This window comes from Perna viridis, chromosome 11 (genome assembly GCF_037379345.1).
Source record: "Perna viridis isolate PV_CMFRI_1.1 ecotype Kerala chromosome 11, ASM3737934v1, whole genome shotgun sequence".
NCBI lineage: Eukaryota > Metazoa > Mollusca > Bivalvia > Mytilida > Mytilidae > Perna > Perna viridis.
Genome location: NC_142455.1, coordinates 27,191,594 through 27,205,713, shown reverse-complemented (window position 1 = coordinate 27,205,713; position 14,120 = coordinate 27,191,594). Strand labels below are relative to the sequence as shown.

At 32.3% G+C, this 14,120-nt stretch overlaps 1 protein-coding gene across 1 annotated transcript; it reads left to right on the top strand.

Moving 5' to 3' along the window:
* The first annotated feature begins 471 nt into the window (after positions 1-471).
* LOC148603556 (carnosine synthase 1-like) lies at positions 472-2,282 on the top strand. Its single transcript, XM_088551451.1, has 2 exons — positions 472-582; positions 1,089-2,282. The coding sequence occupies exons 1-2, from the start codon at positions 472-474 to the stop codon at positions 2,280-2,282; spliced, it is 1,305 nt and encodes a 434-aa protein (XP_088407577.1).
* Positions 2,283-14,120: the final 11,838 nt, after the last annotated feature.

Sequence of the window (14,120 nt, the reverse complement as noted above, 5' to 3'; positions counted from 1 at the left end):
CGTCCGTTCTCCAATTGATCTCTTCCGAAAATTTCCATTTTTCACTGGTCGATTGTCTAAAATTCCATTGAATTTTACTATCTCTCAACTCAATATTCACTACTATTCCTATACTAAATAAGCTTATAAAATGCCATAGAAATACTCAAAAATATTTACAATATTGAAGTTATATTATTTTTATTGTATTTGAATTGTTTCACTCTTAATCAAAATTGAGATACATTATTTCAGATGAACATCATAGACTTTTGATATCTTTTTTACCATTCAATTTCAAATCTATCAGAGATAAACAAGGATTTTTATTTATTTTTATGACTTTTTTCAATGTTTTTTTTTTTTTTCAGTATTAACTAATTGTGATCTGCGTTGTATTTAATTCGTACCAATCTGCCATAATTACTATTGCTAAAGAGGCATCAGAGTCTTTTGGTTGCCGAATAAACCGATATTTGTGACTGGTGAAGAATGACAACTAATGTGGATTCCTTATTAAAGAATAAAACTGTACTGATTTTGTCGAGTGGAGGCTACCCTAGGGACTTTGTTATTGATTCTTTGATTGATTTCAAGTTAAATGTACGTATGTACGACGATCCTCAAACCAAGATTCATGCCTTGTTGAATCAAGGGTTGTATGATGTTTTTTCTGCTATTTATTTTATTGTATTTGATTGTTTTGGTTTTTGTTTGTTTGTTTGTTTGTTTTTTGTTTTTTGTTGTTGTTTTATTTTGTTTTATTTCTATCTAAATTTTCTTTTTTTATTATTGTTTTCTGTTTTGTTTTGGTTTTGGTTTTTTGTTTTGTTTTGGTTCTTTTTTTGAGTGAGGAATTCAGATATATTTTTGATTGTAACTCCTAGCCATCAAGTATGATTTTGTTTAAAATTTATGTTTATAAATCGAAAGTTTTCTTTTCTTAAAGCTGAACCCTTTCTGCTTTTACTTCAATTATCGGTCCAGCATATACTAAAAAAACATATATTAATTAAATTAATTTTTGTAAATTATTTCATATCGTAAAGTATGAGAATGACATAGCTTTTTTTTGGTATCTTGATTCTCTACTCTGGTGAATTTTTCAGGTTGTCGTAGTAGACCCTGATGAAAATTGTTTTGCAGCAAGGAAGACGAATTATATACAATATGATTTCAGAAACTTTAAAGAACAGGAACTGCATGCCAACAACATCGTACAACTATTACGGATAAAAAAGTTGAAAATTGATGGATGTGTATCGTTTATAGATTCTTTTGTACCCCTCGCATCATTAATTTGCTGCGTTTTAGATCTCCCTGGGCCAAGCGTACAAGCAGTACTTCGAGCCACCGATAAGTCACAGACACACATTTATCTTTCAGACAGGAAACTTAAATACGCTGGAAAAGTATATCAAATAGAAACCCTGGACGACATACCTGTAGCATTCAATCATGTCGGAGTACCAGCAGTCATGAAATTAGAAAGAGGAGTTTTATCGCTATGCACAAAACTTGTCGAAGACGAACCAACAGCCAAGACATTTTATAATGAAGTTAACAAAGAAGATTTCATCCTTTCATTTCATGGATTTGAAAACGACAAAAGATTGTTTTTAATGGAGTACTTAGATGGAACGGAACATGGCATAGATATTGTCATTTTTGAAGGTCATCTTATTGCTGCTTTCATACACGATAAAGGGGCACCAGATAAGGAAAACTTTAAACTGAGTACAAAATTGATGCCCTCCATCCTCAACGGAAGTCAAATTGATCAACTAATTGAAGCTGCCTTTCAATGCTGCATAAAAATTGGTCTAGAAAATGGTGTGTTTAATTTAGACATGAAAATGACTTTATCTGGACCAAAACTAATCGAGATAAATCCTCGAATGGGGGGAACCGTTTTACGAGAATGGATCATGACATCTTACGATGTGGATATTCTCAAATGCTGCATGCTGATTAGTGTTGGTATTTGTCCAATGTTTCGTTTACGAAACCCAAAATGTTACGTGGCTGGTATATTGTGTTATCCTTCATTTCATGGGCGACAACTGTTGGACGAAAGAACAAAATGTCTAATGAAGGAATATATCGACAACGGTAAAATCAAGTATTTGAACCTTTATGAGACTTCCGAGGACACACTAGAAAGTCAGAGCGAAAAACCTATTTCATTAATATCCGTCACAGGACAAAGTCATCGAGAGGCGGTGAAAGGGTTAATCAAAACCTTCAATGAACTTAATCTTTGTCAAGTAGATCAGGATCTTCAATATTACCTAGAACAATAACAGTGAAAAAAAATCTATATATGTACATATGTTTTGCTGAATAAATAATAAATCGGAGTATGTTATAGCGATCCATTTTAGTTCGAAGGACATCATAAATGTCTTAAACAAAATTCCAGTCCTGAGCTTCAACAAGACATTGGACTAACTATATTTTACAAATGACAAAAACTGATTGATCGATTTTGGTTTAACGTCCTCTAGTAGATATTTAATACATTTCATTATTAGAAATTTTGAGATATCGGACCGATCCTGATTTATATGCAACACGCAGAGCTATCGTAATAGCTCACAGATGAAACAGCTGTAGGTAGGCATGCCACCCCAATCGGACACATTCTGAATCCTAACCATCCCCTTAAATATCGCGTGCTTGGTGGAGTAGCAGTGACTTCGATTTTAAAGCATCGATCAGAATCGAACCCACGAATTTCCACGTTCGAGCGAGCTTGCTACCCTGAGACCATTTAGGTGACAAAAAGACATATACAACTAAATCCTTTTAAAATTATCAACCTTGTCTTTTTATATATGAAAGTCCCTAACAACATCATATTTGTTTGCAAAAAAAACTAAAATGAATGTCTTATGAATCAAATGGGTCTTGACAATTAACATGTAAGCCCATCGTTTTCACTGGACTACGGAATCATAATTACAATAATTAAATAATTTAAATTCATTAAATTAAATAATAATCGTATCATAATTACTAATCATGTATCTGCTCTAATGTCATTTAGTTTTTCCATTGTTTGGATGCACCACACTTCTACATGACAAGTGAAAATCGGTCTGCATGTTTACATTTACCAATGTTTCTATATCGAACAGAGAAGAACATATTCTTAGCTATTATTAGGTAGACAAAAAACTTATTTTGTTAAAATTACTCTGCGCGTAATTTCTGGTTGACACTATGTCGAATTTTAAGTACATGTATTGGCAAAATAAACATTGGAATATCGATATGAAAAAAAAACTCTTTGCTGATCTGTCTTTTGTTTTCGTATGTGTTTACAACGGCTTCTACATAATGAATGAAATTCGACCAACCCAAACCAATAATTCAATTTCAGTTTTAATTATGTATCAATGTGTTGTTTTAGGACTAGTTGTGTCAAGGTGAATTTAAAATCACCTTAACTTTGAAATTTAATGTAAAGGATATAAGCCATACCATGCTTTGTCTTTAGCTGAGTCTATATTTTTGACAAATCTTATATTTTTATTGCACATATGGTCTTCATTAAAAAGTCATATTCACACCACGGCTTTTTGATGTTACTTCATGAGAATATTTGTTGCTAAATCACTTTTGAATAGTATAATATTAATTGGTTGATGAGCATGGATATCGGTTATTTGTTTCATGATTTGCATCTTGAACGTCAAGTGATAACAATTACATATTTTTCAGTCATATCGCTCCATTATAAGTATACAGATAATATCGCATTTTTTAGAATACATATAATATCGCTATATTTAGTCGTAGACAGCGCAGATTATTTAAATTAAGTTTATTCTCGTCCAGAAAGTCCGTAAATATACAATATAGATCTAATGTTAAATATAAATTGTTTGTATGATGATAATGGTCGGGAATTACAAAGAAAATCTGACATCTTTTTTTTTAGTTTTTAAGGTATACGATCGGTTCGGTGTTCTTGACGTAAACGTGTTCACTCCGAGTGCGATAAGTTCCGGCTTGAGTCACGATAAATATGTAAACATGCACGTGGTATATAGGAGATGATATAACGACTGGTTGGGTCGGAAAAGGAATAGTTAAGTTGAGTGTGGTGACATGACTGACTACAGACTATTGCTTCAATGGGGTAGATCAAGAAAGACCCAGCTCAGTGTGTTGGGCTAGTACAAAACAGGATCAAATATTCTTGCCTTCAAATACTTGACATATTAACATCAGGGCGTTTAATCTAAATCATTAATTTTCACGTTAAAAGTGAATGATTTAATATTTCATTTATCCTCAAACTTCAACAGAGCTTAACATTCCCCTACTGTGCTAAGTTCTTTTTTAATTATTTAACACAATGAACTTGTTTAGAAAGTAGGAATCGTTTTTACAAACACGTTTGTTGAATACGTCCATGTTACTTAAACTAAATAGAAATATAAATTTTTAGTCATATATTTTACGCTGATGTCAGCATTAATGTACTTTTCTTTCCCCTTTCAGTACTAAGGTTTATTTAATTGAAGCAATGCGTGTGGGAAGTTGCAGTTTTACATATATGCCAGTAGTGCGTCCGAAAAATTCGGTACATTTTCCTGTTCGGCATTGCAGTTAATAAACAAAATTTTCGCCATTAATTTACTTAACTCAGGCAATAATCGAAGAGGTGAGAAACATATTAATTACACAGTAAAATTGGAAACTCATGTTTCCATATGTTTTAAACGTTTAGAAGCATATTTTTAGGACAAATATGGACTACATGTTAATACATGTTTTTTGTGCCAATTCAAACACAAAACAAAACATATTTTGCAAAAATATATACTGTCTTCATTCATAAAAGCCTATATAATTACCATGTGATTTTTATTTACCTGTTTTCAAAGAATAAATTGTGGAAAACCATAAATCTGTGCTATCCTCTTTTGGTCTCTTTACCAAGGACGATGGCTGTGAGTTATCGTTTATGTACTGGATTCCTTAACTCCACAAGAATGCATACAAACAACGTTACATAGCTAATACAAACCATTTAACTTCTATACTCACAGCTGTCAAAGAGGGTTTGCAGTCCTACCACAAACCTTGTTACTCCCGTAGTGGTATTAATTCAATGCAGATCCTGAAAAATTCGAGAGATCTTTTGGAGACAATCAGTTCAAGACTATTATCAGAATATAATAGCATTAAAACCTATGATTTTTCGACACTGTATACTTCTATTCCACATACTCATTGAAAATCCCGACTTAAAAACATTATACATCGTTGCTTTTCCAAAAGAGATGGTACACCTATATACAAATTTATAGTTCTTGGTAGAGATTCCTCATACTTTGTAAGAAATACAGAAGAAGATATTTACGAAATGCTTGAATTTTTAATCGACAACATAGTATGTCTAGGGGTTTCTAACTTACATTAAAATTCCGTTATTTTGTTGTTCATTAAAAGTGTTTTCGTATTCCAAGGATGGGAAAGGATAAACATTTTTTTTCTACTTTTATTCATTATTTTTTTTAACTTGATATTTCTAGCTCACCTGGCCTAAATGGCCATGTAACCTATTGCCATCACTTGGCGTCCGTCGTCGTTATCGTCCCTTGTCCGTCGTCATTAACAATTATTTCAAAATTCTTCTTCTCTGAAAAAATCTGCCCCATTTGGAACCAAACTTGATATGAATGTTCCTTATGGTATTATGCATGGAACTGATGTATGGATTTTTATCCTTTGAAAAACATAGATAATTAAACTGAAAAAAACGTTCACTCGCGATCATTGAAATTTAATCTTATTCGTCCATGGTTTTGATGTTAGTTTAGGGCATTAAAGTTAAATATCAAATGTAATATAATTTTATTCGAGCCATTTTTGAAAATGTACTATAAATTATATCTGGGAACATGTGATGCTGCTATTTCGTGACAATTTTGCTACTTTTCTAATAATTTTTATTTCCTTCACAAACATATAGAGAAAGTGTGTCAACATTTGACACTTGTCTGAGATGAATGAATCATTGAATATAATACGTGGGCTTAGATAACCTCGTGCAATCAACACTTCTGGTGTTCATTGGATTACCTTTGGCAATTTTATAGACTGAATTTTCCAAAAATTCAAAACTTAAATATTCGATTTTCCGAAAGAATTTTACCCAAAAAAATCCATTAAAATTTTTACCCCTCTTCCTATAAAATTGGTCTCGGTATCAAACAAAATTCTCATTCACGGCATACCGACAGGGTAAAACGGATATTTCAGGTATTCATGGTTGAGATGATGATTAATCTAACATAGCTGATTTATTCGGATGCTTTGAATATCATTTTTAGGTCATGATTATTATAAAATCGTAAATAGGGGAATTTTCAGAATTTAATATTTTCTTCTATATCATACGTTATAATATTATATATATCCTCGTTTCATGCCATCATTTCTAGAACAGGGTTACGTTGCTACAAGAATGAAGTCATCACTGTAGGAGTTTTTTTATTGTTACGTTATATCCATTTGCACCATTCAATGTGTCATAGCTTTCCTTCCCTCTTTCGTCTACCATGGATTTTACTTTTAATGAGCAACTCAATTAGTGTTTTAAGGAAAGCAGAGGACGCTAAGCCTACCTGGGCACCTGGTCCATGCTCCCAGTTTTTAGTTGAGGCTCAATTACATTTGTTTACTTTGTATGTATTGTTTTGGTTATTTTATGTTCTCTGTTGTGTCTGTTATCGTGCCACATATGATAATCATATGGTGCTCGATTCATATGATAATTATATGGTAAGCATATGCCAATCATATGATATTGAGCATATGATAGTCATATGATTATTATATGCTTCTCATATGGTAATTTTGGCTTAAAAACATATGACAATCATATGTTTGTGAAAAACATATGATTATCATATGATAATCATGCGATAATCATATGATGCAAACCATATGATTCTCATGTGTGGCACATTTGCCTGTGTAGAATATTACTCTTTCTCGGTTTCAAGGTGACAATAGTGACCTTATCATAAATGGCGAAAATTCGGTTTTTTTTGTATTTTGTTCTGGATTTTTTTTTTCAAATATCGTACTTCAAACACATTTTTGTATATTTCAATACATTTGTATAACATCTTATATTTCTGTTGAGCCAAAGTCATGTATAATTTAACTTATTCAATGTCATATTGGCGAAAGATATATACCCGTCACACCACTAGAATCTGCCCCAGTGAGAAAGGAAGTGATCGATTAAAGTATAAACTAACTGTAAACATTGTCTTTGTGTCATATATAATGAAGATTTTTATATATTAAATCATATTGTGAAGCATAGATGCTTAATTTTTCTGTTCCAAAAGATGACTTAATATTTGAAAAAGGGAAATTTCCAGAATTACAGATTATAACTCATTTTCTTTTCTCATTTACCAGTTTTTTTTTTTTGTTTTTTTTTTGTTTGTTTTTGTTTGTTTTTTGTTTGTTTGTTTGTTTGTTTGTTGTTTTTTGTTTGTTGTTTTCTGGTTTTTTTTTGCTTTTGCTTTTTTTTTAATATCACAGTTTTAACATAATGTTGTAAGCTATAATTATTTTTGATACTTTTTTTCATGGTTTTGTTGTATTGAAAATCGCCACAATATAAATGATTGTTTTTTTTTCCTTTGTTTTAGATAGAGTATGGGAAACCCAAAATGCCAATGATCTAATATTTAGTCTTTCTTAATTATGCGACATATTGTCACCGAACTACAATGCACAAACTGATGTGTACCGAAAATGATGCTAAGGTATTGTTTCTTTGATTTCGACTGTTCTTAACAAATAAAATAGTTAATATTCCATTATATAAAAGTCACATACCAAGTTGGAATAAATGTAGGCGACTCAATACCATCAAAAGAGGAGTTGACTACCTGTTCCTGTAAAACAATCAGGTCACTATGGTCATTACATGCAAAGAAAACATAATTGGTTCATGCTCGAACCATTTTAATTTGACGAAAAACAATTGAATTTTTAGACAAGTGTATCATCTCTTCCAATAGAACTTTTATACATGACAGTTGCAAAAACAGTATCAAATATTTCTGAACTAACCTGTACTTGATGTACTTGGTGGAGCAGTTGTACTGGTTACTTTCTTTGAGACAGAAGAAACAGTGGTAGCAGTTGTTGTTGATTCTGCAATATGTTTCATTATCTATACTAATATAAATATATAAATGTATTTACGTGGGATGTGTTTGTTTTGCTCATCTAGGTGTTGTTATGTAGGATAGAGGATGAAATTAACGATACATGCCCACAACATATCAATATTATACATATGTCCCCAGAACGACTATATTCGCTACACTGCTGCATCGGATCATATTGGTACAGGGAAGAAAATGTAAGTATAAAAGGATATAAAAAATTCCCAACGATGTTAGGGCTTTCAAATTTGCAAAGCAAAGTTTTTGTCATCCCTCCGCAGACTTGTGCCGCTGCGGCATCTATGGCAACACCGCCTGCACAAAGTCCAGCGCCCTAGACCACACGGCCAGCTAAGCTATATCAAAATATAGCTTTCGCTGGCCGGGTCATTCCTCCTCGTAGGATTAATCTATATACACGGCAAAATGCTCCGAATATCATTTGACTTTCGAGCACACTCTAGACACTACCATCAGCCTTTATAGTAAATGCAAAGTTATGCAGTCGGGGAAAAGTAAATGATTTTATGCGATGCTATATACATGTATTGGAAAAGTACTTTTATTCATTGATACAAATTTTCGTGGTTTCCATACAAACGAATAGGAAATTCCTTTCCTTTTGGAACCAAATATCATGCAAAACTAACTTACATTTAAAATGGAATTACAAAATTCAAGCCATATCATATTTCCTTAAAAACTGTTGAGTTTGTAAGGAAAGTCTTTATTTCTGTCAAAAAATATCTTGTATTTATTTTGCATGTGTCTCAATCAAATCAGCTGTAGCATCAAATCTTCAAACGACAGTAAGAAGACATGCCCCTGTGAAATCAAATTTACAAACACCATGAATGAGGAATAAAATGAAAAAGATTATTTTGAATAATCTGGTTTTGGAACCGTGGCGTCAACAAAATCTATAGGACCGTACGTAGCCTGAAATGAAATTAATTAATTAAATAGGTTTTACGAAATAAACCTATTTACACTTTAAAAATGTATTTTCGTATAATTTGTTACAAATTAAAAACAATATTTGAGGAATGACTGTTATATTTTTATCGGTCCATGAGGAAATAACCTAAATCACGTGGTGCACACTAAATAACATTTTCAAGTGTACATTTCGGGCATTGAGGTTGTTTTAAATAGACCGTAAAAATACTACAGTCGTTCCTTATAATTTAATTTTAGTATCAACATTTAAGGAATAAAACAGCAAAACAGGTTGGTGACGTCACAGTCACATTACCAAATTTGGTTTATGGGATAATAAACACAATTTTACACAAGATCGGATAAGTCTTCGGTAATTTTGTTGCCCTTATTAACCCGCCGCATTTTTTTTTGTGCCTATCCCAAGTCAGGAATTTCTGACTTCTGTATGTCTTGTTTCGTTTCCACTTTCAGTTTACTTTATGTTGCTGGAATTAATAGAGACAAATACTTCACTATACCTGTGTACAATATTGTTTTGGGGTCAGCAGCAACCTGCCCAGTGGTGTGAGGGTTTCCTCGTCGTTCATTGCATGGGTGACCTTAAGCTGACATTTTTGTTTATCCCGGTGGAGTTGTTGTCTCTTTGACATATTCATTGGTGGATTTGATTTGTTTCAATTCATTTCCTATACCAAGGACGTTATTTAATTAAATTTATACATGTGGGATATGGTATTTTCCCATTTACGCATGCAATTCACCCAAAACATTCGGTGCATTTTTTCGTCTTCGTCATTCAAATTAGTAAATAAAATTATCGCTATAAAAAACGGTCTTTTATATATTAAAACATTTACATAGCAACTCAGTTTCTATGGAGCCAAAATAATGGATAATGCAAGGATATTTAGACGAAACAATGGTGCCCCTTCCCCGCTAAAATCTGCCTCAAAATAGCCTGAAATTATCTAATAGCATTTTTATTTGTGTTTTTGTTGGAATTTAAGAGTTCCTTAATTGTTTTTCCATCATTCTATCTTATAACCAAATCTTAGAAGTTCGAGAGTAATCAAGGAAACCAAGGTTCTAGCGGTAATCAAAAGAATGTAATCCAGGGACAAAGACCAGACATTGAAAACAGACATACAAACAAAGCACATAAAGTAATTAAAATAATACATACAAAGTAACAAAAGCAAACGAGTAACTCGGACTCCACTTAAAACTTGGAGTTTTGCAAAATGCATTTCCATTGACGTTTTAAACAATATGAAGATCTTAACCATTTTAAGAATTATTCCCTCAACATTTTCTCTTTCGTAAGTCTGAATAAAATAAAATATATTTTTCCATGACAAATCATAGTGGGGTGGCCGTAGTATTTTTCCGCCTATGTAACGTTATGTAAATCATTCATCGTCTAAGATAGCTAGATCCTAAGAAACTACTATTACAGTTGTTAGCACAAACAATCAAATTTAAACAATAATATTAGAAAACAAATCACAAATCACATGTCAAAATGGCTGAAGCATTTAAATCCAAAAAAATTCCCTTTTTGATAATTTTATAATCAATGTGACCAGAAAGCGCAGATTTTAGCGTCTGGTCTGGAGGAAGTATGAAATATAACTTTTGTTTTCATTTACTTACTTTTTTTTTTAAATCCAACATGTGTCGCACAGTATTTAAAGGACAAAATTAACTTTTTCGGCGGCTTATATTTTGTTTATACAAGTAGATTTCATTTTAACATATTCCATTTTGTGTATATAAAAATGAACTAAGTAATTCTTACATAATACCCATTTGTGTCAATCAGGGTTGTTGTGAAATTTTAGGGCAGTTAATCCACTTTTCCTATCCATGTTTGTTAATATTTGAACATATATGTCATTCACTGTATTTTATAATCCTTTAAGTTGGCATGGTTACATATCTGTCAAAACAGAGTTTGGTTTACAAATTGTAATAAGGGACAGTTCGGAAAATCAATAGTTAAGGTACTGTATTTTACTTGCCAGACTCAAATTGGAATATTTCCGTTGGTTTTGTATGGAAAGCCATATGTATTTGTGAACTTGAATTAAAATATTGTATGCTATTTTACTGAAATTCGGACTACCGATAATGACATTTTGTGGATACTGCATTGTAGTATGTTTTGGAACCTTTGCAATTTATTATATTCAATAGAACATTTTACTTATTTTCGCTTTAACCTCTGCCGCTAGTTTCCCGCATTTCTACGTTGCGTTACATGTATAACAAAACTAATTTAGCATAAATACGAAATACAAAATAAAACATGTCACCAATAATGTTGGTTTTTGTTGTAAAAGTGTTGTAGGTAGAAGTGAAACATTGTTAAACGAGATGGAATGATGTAAATACTGAATTTTGAATAAAAATTTTGCATGAAACAAAGTAACTAAGAAATTTATGCAATTTAACATATCTGCACCTGACGAAGGATCTATCAAGATAAACAATCAAAACTATGCCAAAGTTGTTTATATTTTTTACACATTTTCTAAAAATTATACATTTACATCAATCATTTTCTAAAAATTATACATTTACATCAATCATTTTCTAAAAATTATACATTTACTTCAATTTTTTTAGCCCTGAATCAAAATATTTCGTACAATAAATGTAATGTTTGATCCATAGTAAAACATTGTTCTGTGGGTTACCTTTGCAACCATGATTCAGGATTCCGAGTTAGAGTCCATACAAACAACTCTACATACTAGTAGCTGTATCTGCAAACTGTACTACCGAACCTCTTTCAAAGCTTTTAACTTCTATACTAAAAGCCGTTCAGTCCTACCACAACACTTGTTACTCCTGTAGTGGTATTAATATAATCTCGATCCTGAAAAAAGATCTTCTGGAAACCCTCAATTCAATATTATTATCAGAATACAACAGCATTAAAAGCTATGATTTTTCAACTCTTTATACTTTTATTCCCAATACTCAGAGCTAAAATCCCGAATAGAAAACACGACACATCTTTGTTACTCCGAAAAAGACGGTACACTTAGTTCTTGGTAGAGATTCCTTTGTAAAAAAATCCATATCATCTTCCAAATATACCGAAGATGTTTTCAAGATTTATCGACAACATATTTGTCCAGTGTGATGGTCGCGTTTTTCAACAAACGGTCGGCATTCCGATGGGAGCAAATTGTGTTCCTCTACTTGTTGACATATTCCTTCACTCCTATGAGGCAGACTTTATGGCTGATCTGATCTAAAATTAGAAACATCGTTTAGCTAGATCCTTTAATCTTAGTTTCTGTTCTATAGATGACGTATTATCGTTAAACAATCCTAGTTTCGGGGATTTGATACATCGCATCTACCCAAAAGAACTTAAGATAAAGGATACTACCGACACTGTGGAGTCAGCCTCGTATCTTGACCTACACTTATAGATCGATGGTAAAAGAAAATTATTACCAGATTATACGACAAACGCGATTACTCTTCGTTTTGCATTGTAAACTTTCCTTCCATCTATGGCATCATCCTTTCAGCATCTGCGTATGGACTCTCGCATCACAACTGATACGTTAATACCAGAGCTTGCCGCAGACTTTTTGTATCGCGCAAGACTTACAATTACGCTATAAAAAACAGTGTTATGTTGCTTCGAAATTAAAGTCAACACTATGGAAGTTTTTTGGTCTTCACCATAACACGTAGATTGTTACGGTGTATCCTTCTGCGCCATGAAAACTGATTTGTTCAACGTGTCATAGTTTTCCTTTCCTCGTTCGTCTTCCAAGACCTGGCTTTTCATGAGCAACTCGACGGGTGTTTCTAGAAAGCAGAGGACGCTTACCCTACCGATACACCTGGTGTGATAGGACAATGGTTAGACATTCTAGATTAAATAATGTTAGTCTTTGAGAAAGGGAAGAGAGTGTATGGACATTTTGAGACTTTATAACTGATATTTTATCATGTGAACTTTTGATTAAATTAATATGTATCAGGGGTAAAACAACTATACAAAACATGAGAACAGGTACAAAATAACTCCCAATACATAATGAAATTGCAATGTGGACAACAGATAATGAAACAAATTATAACCACATACTTGTACAAATCAAAAAGGTGTTACATGTACACATGACATACCCATATACATAAACAACCATTTAGATGACAAAGGTGCATGAGGAAAATGGTAGTTGTACAGGATCATTTACAATTAAGAGGGTAATATCAATAAATAAATAAATGACAAATTAAAAGGGAGGAACTAAACATAATGAATCTATCATAACATAGACATGAACAGGGGGTTTGACCAATACATAGTTGTTTTACATAATAGACAATATATATAGGGAGATATGGAAATTAGGAAAAAGGACTAAGAAGGAACATATTAAAGAGAGAACTTTAGAGATTTAAGTTCAAGAGGGTTCGCCCTCAAGAAGGGAGTCTTCTGACTCTTTCTCTCTTCTTATTGTTTGTACGTTGCAGTTGTATTGTGATTGCTGAATAATAAAAGTACCAGTCGTATGTCTGCTTATTGATCACTGCCACGGAAGGTAGCAGTAACAGATTTTCATACTGTTATACTGGCTCATGCTTTCAGGTTCAGTGGAGTCCAAGTTTGTATTACATGAGTTTGTACTTGAGTAGTTCGATTTTTCTTTTGAGGCTGATATTTTGTTATTTATAGAATACATATAGTTCTGTACCTCAGGAAGAACACACAAGTCCTTAACTATTCATTAAACATTCGATATTAAACCATTCGGTTTCAAAGTATACTTTTAGTTGCTCATTTACTTTTGTTACTTTGTATGTATTATTTTTTATGTTCTTTGTTGTGTGTGTCTTTTTTCCATGTCTGGTCTTTGTCCTTGGATTACCTTCTTTTCATTTCTGCTAGAATCTTAGTTTTTTTCTGATTACTCTTTCAGATGTTTCATTTTTTCTAACAAAAAAATCCAA

What these genes read in the sequence shown, in the direction of transcription:
- LOC148603556 (XM_088551451.1), top strand. Translation starts at nt 472, where the DNA reads ATGACAACTAATGTGGATTCCTTATTAAAGAATAAAACTGTACTGATT. An exon ending in TGATTGATTTCAAGTTAAAT is followed by an intron (nt 583 to 1,088) that starts GTACGTATGTAC and finishes TGAATTTTTCAG; the next exon opens with GTTGTCGTAGTAGACCCTGA.